General features: G+C 36.1%; 2 protein-coding genes across 2 annotated transcripts in view; one reads left to right on the top strand and one right to left on the bottom strand.

The window, feature by feature from the left end:
* LOC129249026 (uncharacterized) overlaps positions 1-16,253 on the bottom strand; it is a 40,626-nt gene extending 24,373 nt beyond the window's left edge. The window contains exon 1 of the mRNA XM_054888638.1: positions 15,143-16,253. Coding sequence (XP_054744613.1) covers positions 15,143-15,157 — 15 coding nt within the window. The 5' untranslated portion in view covers positions 15,158-16,253. The remainder of the gene's footprint in view (positions 1-15,142) is intronic.
* Positions 16,254-23,926: 7,673 nt separating this feature from the next.
* Positions 23,927-24,624, top strand: LOC129248619 (cytochrome c oxidase subunit 6C-1). The gene is made up of 3 exons (XM_054888241.1): positions 23,927-24,026; positions 24,193-24,370; positions 24,435-24,624. Exons 2-3 carry the CDS (start codon positions 24,198-24,200, stop codon positions 24,496-24,498), a joined length of 237 nt encoding a protein of 78 aa, XP_054744216.1. The 5' UTR covers positions 23,927-24,026; positions 24,193-24,197; the 3' UTR covers positions 24,499-24,624.
* Positions 24,625-24,644: the final 20 nt, after the last annotated feature.

The raw sequence follows: 24,644 nt of genomic DNA, 5'->3' as shown, positions 1-24,644 counted from the left end.
AGATAGACGATTCGACATTCAGCACTGTAAGCTACGACGATTCCTCCAGGGTAGTGGGCAATTGCAGCAGCTCGCCTGACATAACAATAGCTAGCGCTGATCTGATAGATAGCATAACCTGGCGACCTATGCTATCGCTTGCCTCAGACCACTTGCCCATTATAGTCTCGATTGAGAGACCTGCCGACTTCGTTTTCGCGAACCACTGATCCTATATTAACTTTAAAAAAGCTAATTGGACCGGCTTCGCGGAATTCACCGAGGACACATTCGCCGCTCTTCCCATCCCCACTGATGTGCACGCACACGAACGCGCATTCCGCAAGGTGCTCACAGCTGCTGTGGCTCGCTTCATCCCTAATTTCCCAGCCGAAGCAGCCAGTTTAGCAAACAAGCGCGACCACCTACACCAGGTCGATCCCGGGCATCCAAGCATAAGGGATCTCAATTTTGAGATCCGGCAACTGGTAGATCAACATAAGTGGACCAAATGGGTTGAACACCTGAATGCAATTTCATCACTGGTGTGAGTAAGCTTTGGTCCACCGTAAGGTCCCTGTCGAACCCGACGAAGCACAACGACAAGGTGGCCATCACCTCACCTTTAACCGTTACACTACGTCGGACCCGAAGAGATGCGCGAGCTATTTTAGCCGACTTTTCACATTGCATCCTCCGGCCGACAGATACAAGCGCCGTGCCACCAAACGGCTGCACAAACTGATGAACGACAGAACTCCACTTACTTTCTCCAATGATGAGGTTCAGGGGGGACATCAACAAATCCAATTCATCAAAAGCCATTGGCCCTAACGGACTGAACGCACTGATGCTGAAGCACCTGGGAGTAGGATTTCTCACAAGGGTTTTCAACCTGTCCTTGGCCACTCTCATCATCCCTGACAAGTGGAAAGCAGGGAACCTGAACTACTGAAACCTGAGAAACCCGCCAACCAAAGCGAATCTTATCGGCTGATAACTCTTCTTTCCCTAGTAGTGAAGATACTTGAAGCCCTCCTACTCCCACTCTTTACGAAACACCTGGCCCCAGCCCTACATCAGTATGGTTTCCGAAGAGTGCATAGCACCACCACAGCACTCACCTTCATAAACGCCCAGATAAATTGCGGGCATAACCAAAACCGCCACTGCGAGAAGACTGTCCTAGTAGCGTTGAACTTGAAGAAGGCTTTCAACACTGTCAGCTACTACATAGATGATATTTATCAGTCGACACTCCCGCCATTGCTGAAGAGGTGGTCCGCACACTATCTAAGCGGTCTGCCTCGTCAGTGATTTTTCGAGACCAAACATCAAAACAGAGGAAGATCCCCAATTCCCAAAATTTTGGGTGTTACCTTCAACAGTTAGCTCTCCTTCTCTGCGCACACAACCGTAATTGCCACTAAAGTCCAAAATCGTAACAAGGTCCTCAAATCGCTTGCCGGCAGCACTTGGGGCAAAGATAAAGAATTGTTGCTATCGACATTTGAGGCAATTGGCCGGCCGGTTCTAAACTATGATGCGTCTGTCTGGTCGCCTGGAACCAGTAACACACAGCGACCTGGTGGCCTCCTGATGTCCCCTCTTCAACACCTTCACAATGAGGTACAGTGATGGAGCACAACAAATTGATCAGCAAGCAGTTCCTCTTAGGGTGCTACCGCCCTTGCAGACACCTGCTTGAGCCAGAACCGCCTCCTAGGCATGTCAGAAGACACCTATTAAACTATGCCGACAAGATCCAGGACAAAACTAACAGACATTTACTGGAGAAGACAGTGTTTAGACAGACATTAAACGACATTCATCGGGAGACCGTTACCACCTTCTTAACCCTCTACCCAGTAAGACCGTCTACATAAACGGTCATCATAAAACCCTCTTGGGTTTTATATATAATTTTACGGCTATGACGGAACCATTCCAAATCGTTTATAGTATTAATTTGTTTCATTTTGATGTTTATCGTCGGTTTAGTAATGGCCGTCGTTGAAATCAGTCGAACAAATTACAGTTGAAAAATTTCATCTTTTCGTTTGTGATAAAATGCCCAAACATTGCAGAAATTTCTTCAAAAATTCAAAACAGGTATGTTTTTCTGTATATTTTTCAATGCAACTATTAGTTATAGTGAAACTGAAAAAATAAAACTGATTTTTGTGAAGTTTTTACTGACCGTCTACAGACGGTTATTCCTTTTTGTTACCTGGCGAGTGAACAAACACAGTTAATGTAAAACAGACTTCAAATTCGTTTTTAGCGTACCAAAATTAACGTTATATAAATTTTACATGATTTTTGACGATTATTTATAGTCTGCTGGATAGAGGGTTAAGCTCCCGACCACCGAATGCCGTAATCGGAGTCCAACCACCACCTATAGCAGATGAAGAGCTCCAGCTTCCCTGTAAGACCCGCGTATCACTGGCACAATAACGTCTAGATATTGTAGCAGCTTAAACTCCTACTTATCCAGAATTGACCCCGACATACCAAACATAGGTATGTCCGGCATGTGAAGGCACACCGCACGATACTAACCACCTTTTCACATGCCCCTTAAAACCTACTCATCACCCCTCTCCCTCTGGACCCAACTTGTCGAAACAGCATGTTTCCGGGGCCTACCTTTAGATGAGCTAGACGAAGACGACCGGTGATATACCCTACACTGACGGGCTTGTATTTCTGACACAACAACAACAACAAAGGATCTGAAAAACATAATAATTTGCCATATCTCCAAACCGTTAGATAGCGAACCCATGTTTATTACGGCTTTTTAGCTTCTTTTAGTCCATACATTACGCGACATACAAAAATAGGAGAAGTGGTCTCAATTTGTTGAAACTTTACTCGGGTTTCTCCGTATCGGTTCCAATTAAAAAAAATCGAGTTTTTTTTTTACTTTCTGATAAGGAGGTAATATATTATTGTTGACATGTGCAATTATATTAAAAAAAAATTATAAAACAGTCCACAGAAAACCACAAATTAAGAAAATAAAACGAATAGAAATTAATGATATATTAATTGTGTATTACCTTCTACTCAAATATGAACGAGACGGTATCAATAAAACGGTCCGCGGATGACATATGGCAAAAATAAATTTTTTGTTTTTTGGTAGGACTGCTATAAGCTTACATGGCAAATTTCAGCGTGATATGTTTGTTTTCTGTGCTACTGTAAACAAGTCAAGCTCGAGTGTGTTCTTCGAATTCTCTTTTATGACTTCAATTGTCTCAAAATGTTTTCCACGGAGCGGCAACTTGAGCTTGGGAAACATGAAAAAGTCAGTTTCTCGCTAGGGACCAAATTTGGTGAATACGGTGGATACTCCAACAAATCGAAATTTAATTCATGGATTTTAGCCATTGTCAAAATGCTCTTGTGGCACGGTGCATTGTCCTGATGAAAAATATTTTTTTTCTTTTGCAAACTGGCTCTTTTTTCACGAATTTTTTCTCAGTTGGTCTAAAAGGTTACAATAATATTCAGAACTTATTGTTTTACCAGTTTGCAAGTAATCCACAAATCTAATTCCTTTCGCATCCCTGATATGCAAACTGGTGCTAACACCTTCTTGGCCGATTTCTGTACACAAACTCGTTTCGGAGCCGAAGAGTTAGGTTTACACAACTCTTTAGCCTGCTGTTTTGATTTAGGTCATACACCCAAGTCTCATCCATAGTGATGAATCGACGCACAAAATCCACTTTATTCTTTCGAAAACGCTCTAAATGTTTCTGAGAAAGTCGCATTCGAATGTGTTTTTGTTCCATTGTTAGCGAATGCGGCAACCATTGTGCACACAGCTTTCTAAAACCCAATACTTCAGTCAAAATATTGCTTACACTGCCCAATGAGATGCCTAGAGCTTCTACTAAATCTCTTTCAGTCACTTGACGTTTTGCCAATACGATTTACTGAATTCTTTCTACAATTGTTGGTGTTGTTGCTGTTTATTCACGTCTTTGACGTCGATCGTCTTCAAGACTTGAACGACCACGTTTAAATTCAGCAACCCATCTTTCTATTGTACTAACTAATGGCAAAACGTCCTTATACACTTTCAATATTCGTTCATAAATTTCCGTTGCTTTTAAACCTTCCAAAAATAAATATTCAATCACAGCACGATACTTGATTTTTCCCATTGTAGAAAATAATTTCACACGTCGGTACTAAATGGCTTGTAATCAAAGAATGAATTGACAGATTGAAATGAAACAAAAAAAATTTTGCCTAGTAGCAATACCCTCTCTTATCGAACCGCAAAACTTATTGAATTATTGGCATTTAATTAATTAAATTTTTTTTTAATTACAATTATATATTTAAATATATATTACATATATTTAATTAATTACGTATATTTAATAAAAATACTAATTCGATTTTTGAACGACAGTTGGCGATGCTGGACTAATGAGATTTATAGATATTGTATACAGCATATATACATGAGTTTTACGCAAAAATACTGAGGTCAGCGGTGCCGCTTTTTTAATATTAATGTACATATATATGTATATGTATATGTACACTTTTCCTAACTACATCTTTAAAAATTAAATTTCACTTCAACGAAGCAGGAAAAGTATTCGTACATTGCAATATACGGTTAAAATATTCATACTTAACAACAAAACAATAAGGTGGTAGTAAATTGTGGGACAACCTTTCCGCTTGAGGATCTCAAGTCGATGTGGCAATGGAGCCATTTAGAAGTATCCTCTTTGCTCAAATGCTCAATGAGATTGAGGTCTGGGGATTTGAGCGGTTGTGCACAATTGGTGATTTGTGTTATACAGCAACCAGAGCTTAACGTTATATGCCGAATGCTTGGGATCATTATCATGCTGAAACTAGAAATCATCACCAAGCTCCAACTGTTGAACGCTTTGCAACATGCTATTCTTTAAAATATTTAAATAAGAAAATTGATCCATTGTTTGACTCCAGAAAAACAAGTTTGCCAACTCCTTGCACCACCATACACTCCCAGACCATCACACCTTTCGCGCCATGCTTCACAGTTGGTACAAGGTTTTCTTTTTCGAGCGCAGTATCGCTCTTGTGAAATATTTGTTTTCATCCGAAAATAGAACACGTTCAAAAAATTCTTGAGGCTTGTTAACATATTCGTTTGCAAAATCCATGCGTTTTTTCTATTGATTTCGGATATGTACGGTTTTCTACGTTCTACACGTCCACGATACCCATCTTTTTTAAGTATTTTACGTACGTCGTCGTGCACATGCTTGCCAAAGGAATTTGAAATGTTTTTACATATTGGAGAAGCCGAATTTGAGAATTATTTTTCATTGATTGCAATATGGTTCGTTTTTCACGTACGGTCAGCTTGCTAGGTCGACCAGAACGTGGCTTTGACACAATTGAACCAGTTGAATTGACAGTTTACACGACATACTGCACAGAAGAGTGACTTCTTCCTATGATTTGCCCAATTTCGCCGAAAGATTTGCCTTCATTTCTAAGTTTCAGGATAATTTTTCTCTCGTCAACACTAATTTCCTTAGTTTTGACATCGCTATTTCTTGTACACAAAGACTTTAAAATAACTCCAAAGTAATGTAGTCACAGCAAAATCAATTACAAACTAAAATAAAACCGTTATTGGGTATGAATATGCCTCTGCATACTGCGGGGAATCCCTGTTGAAGTGAAGTTTTTTGTTTTTATTTTGTAAATTTTAATTTTTAAAGATGTACTTAGAAAAAAATTTAGAGAAATTGTAGAAAACTTACTGACCAAATATTTCCCATAAAAGTTTAAAACGTTTTAGTATTTTTTACAATGAATTTCTTAATATGTTGCTTTCATTTCTTTGTGTACGGATACTTAAACAAGGCAAGTGTATGTAGCTATCACATCAAAATTCCTAAATTCGAAATAAATTCAATCTAAGATATTTTAATAGAAATCAAGTACTAATATATCATACCATTCAAAGTACTGGCAAATCAAATATATTGAAATGTGGCGCTAATTCAATTTTTGTAAAGAATGACTTTTGACATAGAAAATCAATTTAAATTTTCGATTTTATTGGCAAAAATAGAGCACTCTTTATTTATCTTAGACTTCTTTTTTGTATTGATTCACATTTATTCACAGCATTTAAAGGGAATTAATAAAAAAACTTCAAATTCTTTGGAAAAACAACAGCTAAAGCAACAAAAACAAATAACACACTATTTCAACACTGTCAATAAATTTTAATACAGGCTTATATTTTCCCAAGGGCAGAGATGCCACTTTTAATATGAATCGGGTCCTAAGTAATCTAAAATCTGGATTGAAAATACGTCGTTGTTGTGGTTGTAGCAGCAATGACATTCCCCGTACATGTATGCTGCCGGAGTGACAGTCCTTGGCCGGATATATAGTAAATCCGGGTCGTCCTGGTAACGTAGAACCGACTGTCGGGGGAACAAGAAAATACGCCGTCTTAATGCTCAGCGTCTACTATCTAAAATTGATGAATTCAGATATATTTTCGAATCATCTAATGTAGATGTGTGTGTATCGGAAACATGATTCTCTACGTGGCATGTTAATACGCATGTACGTAGCATTATATTAATAGTCATAAAATTTCCCGTTTTGTTAGACAATCGAGGTGGTACGACGTTTGTCAAAAATAGTTTGTCTTGCTCCCCCCAAGTGTATTTCAGAAACTGCCAACTTAATGGAATATCTTTTCATGGAAATAAAATCCAAGTACATATTAAAAAATCCTTGGTTATGTATATACATAGACCGAAAGTTACATCGTCTACGCACCATGTGTTGATTTCATTGAAAATGTGTCTGTTAATCATAATAAAATCTTTGTAGGAGGGGATTTTAACAGCGACCTTCTATGTATGTGAAAGTGAGTTCGCCTATGCCTACACACTTCAAGCAAACTATTAGCTCTTTGCTAGATATTATATATTTTTTGTTAAAAATACCACAAAAATTCTCCATTTGACCATCTTTCTGTTCCAGGTTTTTCTAAGCACGATTTCATTTTCATGACACATGACTTTCAATTGACCTATGACACTAAATGCTATTGAGGGTGTCCCGTCAGCGCCTTAACCCTTAGGCCACTCCGGCCCTCAAAAGTCGGTTATACGTAACCGGAAGGGCCCGGATTTATATCCGGCCAAGGACTGTCACTTCAGCAGCGTTCCTCGTATATACACGGTATGCTACAACAACAACTAAATGCTATTAATATCGTGACGTTCTACGCATAGACTATAAGCGCCTCAAAGGGGCTGGGAAGAAAATTCACTGGGTTGTATCCGCAACTTAATATCTAGTAATGAGCTAATTAACTTCATTGAAGAACACGTTAGCTCGCTCTTTGATCGGTTTGTATCAGTCAATGATAAAAATTTGCCATGGTTCAACAATCATATCAAAGACTTGATTTACAAAAGTAACAAAACGTATCGCAAATGGAAGAGATCGGAAAACTATCACCTTTAAGACTTCAGACGAGATGTGAACAAATTAATTAATTAAGTAAACTAAAAAGCTATGAACATCAGTTTAGTACTGCGATCTTACGAAATCTTACTTATGCTCTGAGTACCATTTTAACCACGACAATCTTTGCTAACTCTTGGAAAAGAGCGAACATTATACCTATAAAGAAACCGAATGGTAACTACCGCCCGATTCCAATATTGCCGTTTCTATCTAAAGCTCTTTTGCGAGTTATGCATCGCCAAATAAACACGTTTCCGAATAACAGCGCTTTGTTGAACACATTGCAGTTGGGGTTTAGAATGCACCACAGCACTCTTAAACATTGACAAACAGCGTGTAACTTTTCTTACTTTACTTGACCATTCCAAAATATATGACTCCGTAGGCCATAAACTGTTGACTTTGAAGCTTAAAAACTTATTTAGTTTTTCAACGTCGGCGTCGTTCGACGTCAAAACCCGATTACAAGCAGCATGTGCCGATAACACAATAAATTGCTTCTTACCTGTAACCAGAGGTGTAGCTCAAGGCTGGGCCCTCTTTTGTTTGTCGAAAAAAGATATATAAAGATAACTGCATTGATATTTGCATCAAAGCAATTTGATTTCTGACTTCAGATTTATAAGCAGCCCACCTGCTGACAATACATTATTACTTAAGCGTGACAAATCTCAATGCATCATTATCTACAAGAAATATCTCAAGCTTGATGACTATACTGAAGTCAGACTAAATAATGTTGTGATTAAAGATGTGCATACTGTTAAAAATTTAAGGCTTACATAGGCAAAGTATATGTTCCGAAATCTATGGACTACTAAACACTCTACTTCAGTAAACATTTGACAGGTTATAGCTAAAATGTTTTTGTTACCAACATTACTGTATGGTTGTGAGTTATGTACTCATTGTGTGCCGTAATAATAAACATTATTTTTTTTATAATAATATTACGAGATACGTTTACTGTAAAACACGTTACGACTACATTTCTGTTTTTTACGAAAAAATGCATCTGTATCTTTTGACGATTTACTAAGTGTAACACCAGAACATCATAACTACTCAAGAATCCAGATATCTGAGATCGGCTTATGTTTTCAAAATCTTGCCGTTCGTTAAACTTATCCCCGATGAAATACAGTTGTTTGGTGACTGAACGTCAATACTTTGTGTTCTCTGTCCATCTTTGGAATAACTTACCCCGAAAAATTAAAAATATAAAAGAGAACTTGAGCTTCAAACATAAATTGCTTCGTTACCTTGCCGAATAATGCTGAGTATACTCGAACGATTTCTCATTATTTCAGTTAATCCCTATTACTATTGTAATACTATTTTTAATCCGTTTCTCACCTTCTTTCTTTTATACCTTCTACAACTTCAACTTCTTTACTACTAGTAATAATTTTAATTTTATTGTTAATTCTTTTATCTATAAGATTTTCTTAAGCTCAATCATTGTAAAATTAACCCATAAATAAATAAATAAAAATAAAAAAGTGCAGCAAAATATTTCTTCAGATATAAGACCTCTTCTATTCGCCCCTTCTCTGCTCACTATCTCTCTGCTCGATTATCTTGACAAAACATTTGCGTCTCAAAGCAACAACAAAATTATCAAGTAATAATAGTTGCACATATAAGTTGATCTACTTTTTCGTGCTTCACTTCCAATCTGTAATTGAAAAGCGAGTTTTCCCATACAAAATTTTTCTCCTAAAATCTGAGATTATAAAATAATCCTAGATAACAACCATACTTTTTGGCATACAACCCTGTGTTTTCATAGTATAGTAGATCGTTATTTTTAAGCGTGTAAAAAAACGCTAATAAAATGTTTGTTAGGTATTATTAACTATGCATTCATATAACAGAAAAAAATACATGTATCCATAAACGTGTGCCCTTTTATTATTTATTACGAAATGTAATATCGAATTTCGAATGCGTATTGCTGCCATAATTTTTTGAAACCTTAGTAAAAGTCATTTACGGATTTCCTCCAAATGATTATTATTAGCAGCCAATTGCGCAATTAAATTAACTATATCTTCTCCTTGCCTTTTCTACATATCCTTAATACTAATTAAACAAACCAAAAACGCCAAAATATTCCATCAAAATAATTTATATGAAGAAAAACCTTTCACAACAATATTGACAGCTGATTGTCAATTTTGCAGGTAATCTGTCATAAGTGGACGCGTAGATTAATTTTGTGGATTTATTGGAAATTAATGCATATGTGAACGTACTTTAACCCGGCGTTCGTCGCTACTGGATAAAAAATACCAGAGGTAATAAAACCACTTCTAACTTTTTTATACAAAATATCGTGACCTTCCGCTTCAAGTACCTTTCTGCATAGAAACAAAAATCGCGCTCCCTACGTAAAATAAATATTTAATTAAATATACACCTATATATAATGTGGTAATTTTTACCCGGTTGCAACTGTTCGTGCTTGTATTTGGCTAGCGACAAACCCCGGATTAAGACTCGCCTGTAGCGAGTATGATTATACCTCATCAAACTGGTATAACTCCGTATCATACAAACACATGTAATTTAAGACAACTCTATTGCAGCGTTGCTAACGCTTGGTGAAAATAACGGACCTTAATTTTAGGCATCTATGTATATTCCAGCCGTGCCAAGATTTGTTCATTTATACCAGTGGGTTCATCTATTCACGACTTGCTAACGCATGGCGAAAAGAAGAGGCCTGTATATACCTCACAGAAATAAGTATATGTGCAAGGGAATTTTCAAATGAAAAACTATAAAAAAGCAAGGGAAAGGTTCAACCAATAATTTTAATACATATTTAGGAAAAATAGGAACGAAAAATTATACAACAAAAATTCAACTTGACTAAACTTATTAAATTAAAAATAAATTAAAACAACTTAATATAAAATAAGTATATTTGCATTGGCCGTTCTTTACATTTTTTTTTTCAAACCTTCTATAACTTTCGATTCTTTAATAATTAATATGTTCTCCATTTTAAGAAAGGACATCATTTATACGTTTAGGCATAGAGTCTGCCAAGTTAAATTGAAGAGTGGAATCACCTATCTTATACCACTCTTCCCCTAAAGCACCTTTCGGGTCTTTGATTGTCTCAAACTGCCGACCATTTTTATAAATACGGGGCGACAATATTCCCCAGAGGTCCTCAATTGGGTTTAAATCGGGACTTAGTGCTGGCCAATCCAGAACTGAAATTTTTCTTGACGATAGGAAGGCCTTAGTTAAACGAGCCGTATGGATTAAGGTGTTATCTTGCTGGAAAGCCCAGTCGTCTCCGTATATGTTTCCCGAAAACTCAATAAGAATATCCCCTAATATTTCAACATAGAATTCTGCGTTGGATCTTGTCGGAATAAAACAAATTGGAGACTTTCCACCATGTCCGAAAACGGCCCAAATCATCAAAGACCCGCCAACGTGGTTCCGCTTATGGCGCGTTTGCCGTGGTTACCTAAGGTCCCGCCAATAACTTTGGCAACCATCTGGGCCATCTAAGTTGAACTTTTTTTTCGTCCGAAAATACCACGTTTCGGAATCTGTTAGTCCAAAATTTACATTTTCCGGCAAATGCTAAACGATCCTTAAGGTGGCCCGCTAATAGTCTTGGTACCAGCTCCCGTAAACAATATTTAAGTGTTCCGTCCTCGACCAAATTTTAATGTATTCGTCTATCGGTGACCTTACGACTTAAATGGTGTTTGATTTTCTTGCAAGACATTTCTTTTTGAGCAGCCAGACGACGAATTTCTCGTTTGCTTCTGCTGTCGTTGTTAGTTGGCCAGCCGCTTTGTTTGAATTGATCCATATGTTTCAGGTTTTTGAAGAAAGTTGCTGATGGTATTCCTATGCCGATTTGCGTCAACAGCAATTTCATGAATACTTTTGCCACTTTCGCTTAGCCCTTTAACAAGACTACGCTCTTCATCGGATAAATATCTTCCACGTAGCATTCTACAGCTTAACCCATCAATAATTCAATTATACTTTGTTCAAAAGAAGTATTCTATTTTATTTACATTTTTCTTTATAATACCAATGCAAATAATACCAAATTTTTTGATAACTTGCTCTCTGTGTCTGCCAAGTCAATACTGATCTCTGATTGCACATATACTTATTTCATATGAAAACTAAATCTCTCAACACAAATTTGTAATAAGGTACTAAGAATAATGACTAAAGAAGAATTTTGCAACCGAATAGTTAAGGTGGACTGCAAAGACAGATTTTGGCATACCAAACAGAAATGTACCGTTACTATCAATAAAGATATTGGTATAAAAAACTTCGCAAATATACTTATTTCTGTGAGGTACAAGAACATTTGCGGAGCAACATCAAGACGCACACCACAAATAGGAGAGGGAGCTCGGCCAAACACCCAAAGAGGATGTAAGCGCCAATTATATATATACATATATATACAAATAATATATATATATACAAATAATATATATATATATATACAAACAAATAAAATGTAGACACAAGTGAAAACACAGTCAGATTTTCCAATATATTTAAATATGGTTCTAGATATAAAAAACGCCACAAGTTTGATGCGAGGTGATGTGAATGAAATCGGAGAAAAAACGTTTAATTTTATAAATTGACCCTAAATGTGTTAAGGAATAGTACAATATAGTGGCAATACGAAGCCCTATTTGGTTAATTTTTGGTTCGACAACAAAATATTGTATACATTTTTCCTAACAATATACTCGTATTATATTTAAGTTATAGTTAAAATATATGTGTATATCCTTGTGTAAACAAAAAGTGAAATTTTACTTCTAACTCCACTTACTTTTGTGTATTTGGTTATAGAAAAGAGCATTTAAAAGTTTTTTTTGTTAATAATTTTCGAACTAAAAAAAAACATAAATTTGCTCTTTCAGATTATTAATAACACTAGTCTACAAGGAAAAGTATCCGAAATAATTTAAACTAATATCTGCTTCTCTGTCCATGCAAAATTCGGATTGATAACTAAAATTAATTTATTAGTTTGAGTTTTTACGATAATCGTATCTTTCGTGTTTAATGGAACTAGGCCGACAAAATTTAACCAACATTCAGACCCAGAAACCAGACTATATATTTCCGAAGGTTTACGATGCGCTGAATCCAAATCTGGCCTCAGAATTGCTCTATCAGCTCTGGTTTTCGAGATATCCTAACCTAAAAGTGCAAAAAATACAAAAAAAACATGAAAATTTCAAAATGCGATATCTCTGCGAAAAAAATGATATTTGAGCAAACAAAACGCCATTTGAAAAAAGAAGGATTGTATTTAAAGATGCCATCCTTTAATTTTGGTGAAAGAAAACATCTGCAAGGCTACATAACCTCAAATATGGAGAAAAATGGGGTTTTTTGCACTTTTAGGTTAGGATATCTCGAAAACCAGAGCTGATAGAGCAATTCTGAGGCCAGATTTGGATTCAGCGCATCATAAACCTTCGGAAATATATAGTCTGGTTTCTGGGTCTGAATGTTGGTTAAATTTTGTCGGCCTGTGTAATCGGTCCAATACGTTCGATTGGTACCTCTCAACATTTCTTTTATCGATTTTTAATGAAATCGTATATGGCACTGAAATAAAGAACATAAGAAATGTTTTTGTTGTAGCAGTTTACAAAGCCTTGCCAGTGCGGTCTAGTAACCGATCGTCATCGTTTAACTTATCTAACTGTAGGCCCAAGAAGCACGCTGTTTCGACAGGTTGGGCCCAGATGGAGAGGGATGTTACGTTAGTGCGTTTGAGAAGGCATGTTAATTTCGAGCCGTGTGCTTTCACATGCCGGATATGTGTTGAGTAACCTACTACAATATCCAGAACGTAATTAGGCCAAAGTTATGCGAGTCTAACGAGGCAGGTGAAGCTCTTCGTTTGCGATAGGTGGTAGTTGGCCTCCGATAACGGCATTCGGGGGTCGGGAGTTTAGAAAGATGATGAGAGTCCCCCGAGGAAAATCGTTTAGCGTCTGTCTGTCCAGCTCAGTAGCTGCAGTTGTGTTTTGTCCTAAATCTCGTCAGTGTGGTTGAATAGATGTCTCCTCACACGCCTGGGAGGTGGATCCGAATCTAGAAAATGTGTGCACGGGTGATTCATTCAGTAGCAACGAAGTAGAAATTGCTTGCTGAGCATTTTGTTGTGCTCCCTAACCGGATGCAGGGAAACCTCGTTATGAAGGTTCAATTGGGTATGCTCCGTGGAACTGTGAAGGTTCTTTTTGTGGTGCTGGTTGGTTGCCCCAACACATTGCGTGAGGTATAAACCATGGAGGCTGCGAGCGCCAAATGGCGGCAGTAGAATGTGGACACATACCGTGTGCAACACCCCCCGTGTGTCTTAACATCTGAGCAGGTCTTAATGTGGAGCCATCCATTGCACTAGTCGCATCTAAGTTATGTTGAGTTTGCCAAGCACTGAGAAGTATTGGAACCAGTCTTGTTGCGTGGAGCTACTCAAGTGACTATAGACGAGAGGTGAGGTTCAGTGCATTGGACAAGGCTAGTTTACTGGGGCGGCAGTCGTTCCGGTACGTAAAACCGTCCGTCATGGGAATGAACATTAACAGTAAATCGTTATATCAAATTTAGCTAACTTTTTCATTAAAATTTATAATAAATAGAATCAAAATTGGAAATACATATATTATTCAATGCAAGTTATATATAAAAAATAATTTATTGTTTAGATAGATTTGAATGCAGGTACATAGGTATGTATGTAGATACTTCTAACTTGCAATTCGTGCATACAAACATGCTGATATGCTCACGGACAATCACTATAAATACAATATTATTCTTCATCAATACTTTGAAACTTTAAATTTTTTTAACGCTGTTTTGAATAGAGCATTTTTTCCCCCAAATATATTGCAAACAAACGCAAACGAAAAAAACATGGGGAAAATACAAGTTTTGACGTTTGATTTCTTTCTTTTACTCGTTAGACTTCTAGTATCCACTTCAAGATTTCCAATATTCCAATTGTTCCACAAAGGAATACTAAAATGCATACACATCGTAGGTATAGAAAGATACGAAAAATGATTTTAAAAGAAAATATTTAAATATGAACAAAATACGTTTATTGGACAAAATAAGAACCTTAATACGCCACAAGCTTGTTTTTCAATACCCAATTCTACTCTACTGGAAAGTGGAAGGTTTGGAATAAAAGCGTTTTCATTTCACTATGAACGTATCCGCCATTTTGGTTAAAATTCTTTGACAGCTTTCGTTCGTACAATAAAGAAATATAATAGATGGCAGAAGAGACGAACATATGTGCAAAAGTTATCGTATGTAACGAAAATTACAAAAAAGAAGAGTTGCGATAAGGTAACGAGTAGCAAATAAATCTAGCTAGGCGTAGAGCAATTTAAAAGAAATTGCTTCCATTTACACAAATATACGTCAAAATTAAGTAGCAAATATTGGGATTGACATCATTATTGCCCGATGATTTAGGAATTGTCGTTGTCATTAATGTTTAAGATAACAAAGAATACCTAGTGATATTTTGGGGGTAAACTCCAAAAATTAATAGATCCAAAATATGCAAATAGCTCACCTGTTTAAGTTGCATATCATCACACGACAATCACACTTGACAGAGGTTTAAAAATTAAGTTTGAGAATTTATTGCAATATAACATCTATATTATAAGTAAAAAGTACAACTTTTATATTGCTGATTTTTATATGGTGAAATCTTTATACATATAGTTATATCCACTTTATTTATAATTTGGAGATGTTTGGGACAAATCAATGCAACAAACAGCGCACAGTTTCTGCCTTTGTTGATGCATGTTTGCTCTACACAATTTTACTAAAGTTTTATAACTTAATATATATACATTTCCATTTACATCACAAATTAACCGCACTGTTTCTGAGGCAGCAACATATTTTCCCACTTTTCAAACAAAATTCTTACTGGATTGCACTGTTCTAAAGAGTAAAGCCCGAGCAGAGTATAATGTTGCATATACACCAAGTACGGATTTTTACATACATATGTATTTCTCTCAAAGCAAAAGTTTAAAAATGTTCGCAAATTAATCACAGCGATCGGTCAAACACATGTATATGGTTATCTTGCATGACTACCACTTTTCACATTCCTTTTTTGACCATCTCCACGTTGTTTCATGTCTCCCGACGAATATCAAGGAATTGCCACACCACCACGTATCAATGGCGCCGCCTTTCATGGGATTTCTCTACGCTGCGTTCTCGCCACAGTTTTTGCATCACCCCTTTTTAGATCCATTACACTAACTGCTCCGAATACTTAGTTGCTTTATATTTTTTATCGTAACTTTCCCATTCTTTTTGACACCTCTCAACACGTATAGTTTATATAAAGCAATGAGGATTCAATTCAACACTGTGAAATTTTGTCTGATATATGACATCCTCTTGAACTAATTTCTATTAACATTTTGGACACATACGCAGCACCGAGCGATTAAACGAGTGAACAGACTAGTACCACTTTGGAAAGAAGATTTTTCCATACACTCGATTGTTTTCTGTAAATTCATATTCCTGTAAAAATATTACTACACTTCTTCGATTTAAATACAATCTTTGCCTTAAATGTCGCGTCTCCACACGATTTTATAAAAATAATCGTCTTCTACAATTTTCGATCACAATAACAACCGCCATTTGCATTTGCCTTCCAAACCATTTTGGAAAATGAAAATTATATTGGAAAATATCATCCAATGGAACTTTCAGCAACGATGGAAAAATCGAGTGCTGCCATCTTTTTGCAGAGTTAAAGAAAACTTAACTTATAATGACATCTACGAAATATGCCAGATAACGCAAATGTAGTCACTATATTAGCCTTTTGATTTATAGTAAATTTCATAAAGTACAATTAAGAATTAATAGCAATAGTTAACGTTAAAAATACTTCTTTTTGCATAAGCTTGAAAAAATGCCCTACTACAGACGCTTATTTCACATAAATACAAACACAGACAAGTAAAAATATTCTCTTATAAACATTCTTTATTAAATGAAGATTCGATTTAAAGCTATTTTTACTAAATAATACTCCAAATTGTATTATTACAAATGTTCTTCTAAACGGTTGTAATACCGTGCAGAATAAATGTGAGGAGCGACCTGTCAAACGAACGATGAGAGAGAGAAGAACAAAACGAAATAACAAAAACCCAGTCAACCAAAAGGGAACAATTCTTTTATTTATTTTTTTTTTAATATTTATAGGGGCGCTTTTTTGATTTCGAATATATATACATACATATTACAAAAATATATTTTTACAAATACTGAAAATTTGGAATAAAAATGAAATATATCGTGGTAGTAATGGAAAGTTTTACCAAATTTTTCTCCTAAAATGTGAGATTATAAAATAATGCTAATAATAACCATACTTTTTGGCATACAACCCTGTGTTTTCTGTGTAATACATCGTATTTTATAATCTTAGATTTTGGGAGAGAAATTTTGTTTGGGAAATCGCGCTTTTTAATCACGGATTTTGAGTTAAGCGCGAAAAAATAGATCATCGACTTATATGTGAACGTATTATTAGATACAAACATGGATGATTGCTGTAGTAATATTGTTTGAAAAATCTCTTTGAAAGAAAACGCGAACTATAAGGTTGTACTATTGTATATGTACATATACTTCCATACTTTTTGAGAAGGCGATTGCATACAATTATAATAAGCGCAAAAAAGTTCTTGAAAATATTAATTATTGATGAATGTTTGGAGGAGGAGAATATAGTCTAAAGATTTTTATTTGAAAAGAAATGAATTTTCGCATATAAATTACTAAAGGAACTGAAACTGTCATACCTGCGGAACTAAAAAGTTTTTTCGATCTATTTTTTTTATAAACTTTAAGAAATTATTCAAAAGCCTCTTTTTTTAAATTTGTTTTTACATCCAAAGTTCTGGAAGCTCTTTCCAGGTGTCGAAAAAAATTATCTATTCCTCTCTTTGTAAGACTGATGCCATATGCATTCTTCTGCAACCACATAATAACTGATGTGACGTTTCTAATTTCAAACATGCCCATACACACAGTAACATTGTTTCCAATTTCAATAACTTTAATCGTAACTTCAACATTGTTCCAAACTTACAAATACGCGGGTAACATTGATCGTAAAAACACGTTCACATATATAGTTGACGCGTAAACCCTTTTTGGGTGTTTGGCCGAGCTCCTCCTCCATTTGTGGTGTGCGTCTTGATGTTGTCCCATAAATGGAGGGACCTACAGTTTCAAGCCGACTCCGAACAGCAGATATTTTTATGAGGAGCTTTTTCATGGCAGAAATACACTCGGAGGTTTGCCATTGCCTGCCGAGGATGTTTTTCTTAATTTTGGTGTTTCACCGAAATTCGAACCTACGTTCTTTCTGTGAATTGCGAATGGTAGTCACGTACCAACTCATTCGGCTACGGCGGCCGCCTCACATATGCATTTACTACCAATAAATCCACTAAATTAATCCACCTGTTCACGTATGGCAGATTAACTGCAAAATTGACAAATAGCTGTCATTACTGTTGTGAAAGGTTTTTCTTCGTGTTTTTGATTTGTTTAATTATTATTAACGATATGAAGAAAATACAAGAAGGAATGGCTCATTTAATTGCGCAACTGCCTGCTAGTAATAAACAGGTGGAGGAAATCCGTAAACGACGTTTACTGAGGTTTCAAGAAAGTATGGCAGCAATACGCATTTGAAACTCGATATTATATTTTATGATAATTGATAAGAGGACACACCTTTATGGACACATGCTTTTTTTTATTATATGAATGCATAGTTAATAATACCTAACAAACATTTTATTAGAATTATCCCTACAAACCTGTTTTCTTTGCCAGCATCCATTTTATTTAGTTTTTACTTTGACGTTTTTCTTTACACGCGTAAAATTAATGATCTATTACACAGAAAACACAGGGTTGTATATCAAAAAGTGTGATTATTATCTAGATCTATATTATAACTTCAGATTCTGGAAGAAAAAATTTGTATGGGAAATCTCGCTTTTTAATTACGAATTGGGAGTTAACCATGGAAAAGCAGATCATATACTTATATGTGAACGTATTATAACAATGCATATTTGCAGCTTATGGCCTCTGGTTACGGTCAAGCATTGTTTGACAAGAACTTTATATGTGTGCGTGTCGGCTGATTGACGCTAATATCTAAAATTTTTGATTTTCATCATTCAAAAGCCGACAACAAGTATGTGTGACACGACGACACCCGACTGCACTAACACACACAAAGCTCAGTCAAGCATGCTGGACCGTCTCCCGAGGCCATTAAGTTTGAAATAATGTTCCCCATGTATGCCATGCTTACAGCAAGTCAGTGCGTTGCCAGTAACTTGTAACTTTTATTTAACAATCCAGTGATCGAACTCAGAGGAATTATATTGAGACGTTTTTATTTGGATAAGAGTAAACCACATCTTGCTTGATATATTGTTGTTATGTCAGCTAACCGCATATTTTCTCTAAAGCTAAATACACACCAGGCAACCGTTGCAGCAACACGGCCATGTTGAAGCAACCGTTGCTTCGTGTGTATCATTGTTTACTGCTTTTACTCGTTCAGTTCGTTGAAAACAAGCGAAGAAGAAGGTTCGTGCGGAGTAAAATAATGTGAAAAAGGAAAAAATGGCAATTGAAAATAATGAAAATTATGTTAATTTTATTAACGAATATAAAAATTTGAGAGAGCTGTGGGATATAAGTAGTGAAAAATATAAAAATAAAAATTTTAGAAAAAAAGCATACGAACAATTAAAAAATGAATACAATAAAATTGATAAAACTTTCAAGTCCGCAAAAGAGTTTCCTGTTGCAAGATACCGCAAAGTTATTGTCAGTCTAATTTCTGCTGATATTGCCTCTCTCATTATGGTATCTTGTTTCGTTATTTTGGCCTTTACGAAGTCCAACAATTTTCTAAACAGGGCTTCGTCCATCCTCATGTAATTTTTATAGTCCGCTAGTTCATTTTCTTTCAGTTCTTTCAGCAGCCTCTCGTTCGAAAATTCGATTTTTTCAAAAGCCAATTTTTGGACCAAATTTTCTTTCTCTTCTTTTGTTGCATCTCTTCTTCCTCATTTTCGTACAAAAGTTCGTCAATTATAATAAGAGAAGTAATTTTACGTATTTCGTCGATCATTTAAAAAATTTAATTTTACGTATCTTCCGCTCGTACCTTTCCTGCACCACAGTTATACACAATATTGAGATTGAAGCAACGGTCGCAACGTGTTTCTTAAACAAAGGCAACACGTTGCTGCAACCGTTGCTTCAACGGTTGCCTGGTGTGTATTTAGCTTAAAGTATGATTCTCCTTTTGAGTGTTTACATTTGCACATTACATTACACGACATTAAAAAGCTAACAATAAATCCGATGTCGCCGTAGCGGCGACATGGTTGTTTTGCTGCCTCGGCGCCCTTAACAGTTAGGTAAGCAAAATAGTCTGTGCTTATCTTATAGTGTTAATGATACGTTTATTATACTTATATTGTAATCAGAGTAAAAAGTGCTTTATTTAAGTGTCAGGATCTTGCTGTGAATCAAGAAAAGATATTGTTTTTTTTTGTTCTTATATATAGAAGGGAGAAAGACGTGAAACTTTGGAATACTGTGATTCTTGTCCCGGTAAAACGCGAATGCAGATGGGCAATTGTTTCACAGTTTACGAAGCTTTAAGTCCTTTGTTTGTAAAATAGCTAAGAAATAAAAAATTTGTTTTATTGAAAGGACTCTATTTTTCTTCTACATCATAGGTATGTACTTGGAACTAATATAGTGCTGGAGTTGCTGGTAGCCTCTATACATTACTAGGCTGGAGTGCAAAGGGTTAATGTTTGATAAATGCTGGGTACAGCGATCTTGCCCTAGCAAGCAGTAGCAGTTATATTTTCTTCAAGCTTTAGGCCGAACTCCATACCTAAGTCATTGCTTTGTTTGAGTCAAGACACGTTTTTTCTGCTGTTGTATTAATAGATGGCTTCCAAATGTATTTCATATGTAGTTCTAACGAATATAAGTAGCTATTTTCTACGTTACTTTCTAACGTTGTTTTATTTGAATAAAATAACGCTGAAGTTTATTTACTTCTTCGAACAACGTATAACCCTAGATTTGACCGACGTATGTTTGTATGGCTCTGCACACATCTTGAAACAGTTTCCATTTAGCTTTGTATGAGATGTTTGGCTTAGCCAAGAAATTGCTCCATGTATAATTAATGCTAGCTTTTCCTGAATTATTTCTGGCTTGCACATGTTTAGCAAACGCCATTTTTCGATGTGAGAATGACACCAAGATGTTTATATTCTGCCACGAATATTATTTCCTCACCTTTGTACTACCATTTTTCTGTCTTGGCTAGTTGACCACTTTTTCTAAATACTATCATCTCAGATTTCATTAAATTTCTTCCATGTTCCACTCAGTGCAATATATGTTTAGTTTTTTAAGCATAGATTGCATTACATTAGGATTATCAGCTAAGAGAACAATATCATCAGCATATAGAAGAAGGCGCACATTTATTTCATCAATCCGTACATAGACCACCTTTCAAACAGTCATGTAGATCATTCAGGTATAATGTGAAAAGCAAAGGTGATAACGGACAACCTTCTTTCACCCCTGTATCGGTTTCAAAGTAATCTGACGCTTCCCTTCCTGCCCAAACTGCTGTTCTCGTATTCGAATATATATTTTCAATCAGTTTTGTTATTTTATTGGATAATCCCATCTGTCGAAGTTTGTAAATTAATGGGCTCCTGGGTACCCTGTCGAAAGCCGCTTTGAAATCCACAAAGTATGCATAAACTTTTTTGTTTTCATTTAACTTTAAATGCAACATTGTATGTGTTATTCTAAAGCCGGCTTGAAATTCAGAGAGCATGTTAATGTTTTCTATTCAGTTTGGAAGTCTTTCATTAATCAAACTCATTAAATCTTTTGCGATACAGTTCATAAAGGATATTCCCCGATAATTACTTGCTATATTTGCATTTCCTTTTTTAAAGATTGGGTAAACTATTGTTTTAAGTAATGCTTCGTCAATTCTTCCGGTCTCGAAGATGATCCTGTATACTTTCGTTAGCTCCACGATAAATTCTGTCGAGGCAGCCTTTAGTAGCTCATACGGTATACTGTCTTCTCCAGGTGCTTTGTTTGTTTTAGCATTGTTAATTATTTGTTGGACTTCGATTATTGTTACATGCAACTGTATGCAAAGCAGCTGCATAATGAATATCTTTTGTTAACTGAGGCTTATTTAGTAAGTCTTGAAAATAGTTTTTAAACTCCGATGTCGTAATACCTACACCAACTTTAGATGATTTTCCTCTTATTTCTTTAGCAAGGCTCCACCATTCTTTTGAATTTGCGGTTTTATTGATTCTCTTTTCCAGTTTTTCATAATAATCCTTCTTCGCTTTCTCGCATGTGTTCCTAAACAATTGCGTTGCCTGCAAATATTTTTGCTTGTCGTCTGTTTTGTTGGATTTTCTGAAGTACCCAGCATTCATAAGAGGTATTCGAGATCCGGGCACAAAACGGGTGGCATACTAATACCGAAGGAGACGTTTGTTGAAACAATGTATTTTGCGTTGACACAGGAAACAGCAGTTCTTCTCGAGAAAGCCAGAAAGTAATAAGGAAGTCCTTTCCTCAACGAAGCTAGGATTTGAAGTGTTGCAACGGCGGTAAATCCGGACATATGGCCCGCAATTGCAGTATACCACGTAGCCAACCGAGGACGAACCCAAGAGGAAGAAAGCCAAGCTTTTAAACTGACAATGCCGCTCCTGATACACAGCAGCCGTTAAACTAAAACGAACCCCAATTACGGGGCGAAAACTGGTTCCCATAACTGAATACCCTACAGTCCCTGTCTTGCTAATTGGACGGAAACGCAATAACTTGTCGATAAGGGGAACTGTAAATGGTCGATCCCAGGTTTTTACTCTGGACACAGGTACAACGAACTCGATCAGCCGGTCGCGTTTGGTAATCGGTAATGTGGAACCATTGGCTGGCTACAAGCTCCAGGGGCCTAGAGAGAGAGCAACGATTTGCGGAAAGCCAGTTTGCGAAGTAGTTATTGGAGCTTCTTCAGTAGTTCACACTTTTTTACAGGCTAAAACACGGAAAAACGAATAATTGATTTGCCTTGGATTTGGGTAAAAAGGTTCTGTGGTGTCAGAATAAGGGAGATACCTCTGAGACCTGGATATGAGCCAAATGTACAGTACAGAAAAGTAACCCTAAGTTATTGTCAATGGATTCCACCAATATCTGAAGCAGTCATATGGGCTAATGTGGAAGGAGGCTGTGGGGCGAGCGAAATGTGGGCCAAAGAATCTGCGAGGAGACGACGAACATAATCGTGGGAAGGACACTAGTGAAGACGAGAAAAGACACGAGAGTTCCAGTAAGGGAAAGATGGAAGCCTCCGATGTTTACTAGGACTGTGAACGTATTACCGTCGTTTTGTTTCAGGATTCGCAAAGGTTGCCCGGAGTTTGTAAAATCTCACCAAGAGGAGTTGCACTTTTGTGTGGCGTAAGGAACAGAAGGAAGCGTTCCACTGTGGTTGAGTGCGTAAAACATTTCCACAAATACTTGTACGGTCAACGATTTCAATTAAGAACAGATCATGCAGCATTAAGATGAGTACTCCAATTCATCTGGAAGTACAAATTCTCCTACAAGGCAAGACTGAATACCTTATTTGTATGCACTTGTTCTTATATACATTTGCTTAATAACTATCGTAATTTCTATATATGACAGCTCGCATCTTCTGCCACGCTTCATGCTTGGCTTTAGTATGCCATTCGCTTTCTAGTGTTGTCAGCAGATTCGCGTAGCTTGTAGATTCACAACAATACATTCACTTGTCAGTTGTACACATTACAAAGGGCTGTGAGGACAAATTAATCATATCGTTGTTGTTGCATTAGGGTACAAAGGTTTTATCCGAATTCCGATCATTGACCATTAGAGTTTTGTTACAAAAAATAGTTTATGTTAATCCTTAGCAAAATAATATAATAAAACGGATTATTTAAAGCACCTTCTTTTGCCGGCCTTTATTTCCCTGTTTTTATTAATATTTCTTTTCTAATATTACTTGCCATTCTATTCATCGGATGCTTCAACGACACCAAGAAAATCAACAACATTACAATTTGTTACACGTAAAATATTCTGAAAACAAATGATTTGTGCAATATTTATAGCGTCTATCTGCCCTTTAAGACTTCGCAACGTCGTCGTTGACCGGTTTAACGACGACGTTGCGCAGTGTTTGTGGCAAGCCTTATATTTGTCATTTCTCGTAGTGTGTACATTTGTCAGAAGTTTTTCTTCTATCTGATTAAAAGGTGTGAATGTTTTATAGCTTAAAATAGTTTAACATAATTCTTAAAAAAATACTCATAATAATTGCAAATTAAGAACACAAAAGTCTGAAGTGCAAAATTTATGTCTCGAAAGTTTTTTTACATCTAACCTATGTTTGTTCTGTTACGCAATTTTCTTTTTTTTTAGTTACGATGGCGAGTGCTCCCGCAACTGTAAGTGCTGCAAAGCCTGTTCTTCGTGGTTTGCATAATGCTACCATCAAAAAGAACCTAACCGTTGCTATCGCATTGACTACAGTTGTAACAGTAGGCTGGTATTTTCTTGTGAACAAACCCAAAAAAGATGCTTATGGCGAATTTTACAAGTAATCGATTCGTAGTAATTTTGTCTACATATATTTGTCTACATATATAAAAACATCTTTTCAGAAAATATGATGCACAGAAATCGTTTGAACGTATGAAGGCGAACGGTCGTTTCCAAGGATGTTAGATAAACAGAAAGTTAAAGATGAGAGGCACAGTGGTTACGATTAGTATACGATTAATTGCTTTTCCCAAAATGTTGATTTCCAAATATAAAAATACAAGATTTCTCAATTGAGAGGACAAATATTTATTTAATTATTTTATTTTATC

This window comes from Anastrepha obliqua, chromosome 5 (genome assembly GCF_027943255.1).
Source record: "Anastrepha obliqua isolate idAnaObli1 chromosome 5, idAnaObli1_1.0, whole genome shotgun sequence".
Lineage (NCBI taxonomy): Eukaryota > Metazoa > Arthropoda > Insecta > Diptera > Tephritidae > Anastrepha > Anastrepha obliqua.
The sequence above is the reverse complement of the archived record's forward strand: the minus strand, read 5'-3'. Positions and strand labels throughout refer to the sequence as shown.

Coding starts and splice junctions, on each gene's coding strand:
- LOC129248619 (XM_054888241.1), top strand. CDS start 24,198: ATGGCGAGTGCTCCCGCAACTGTAAGTGCTGCAAAGCCTGTTCTTCGT. Junction 24,371..24,434: donor GCTTATGGCGAATTTTACAA/GTAATCGATTCG, acceptor ACATCTTTTCAG/AAAATATGATGCACAGAAAT.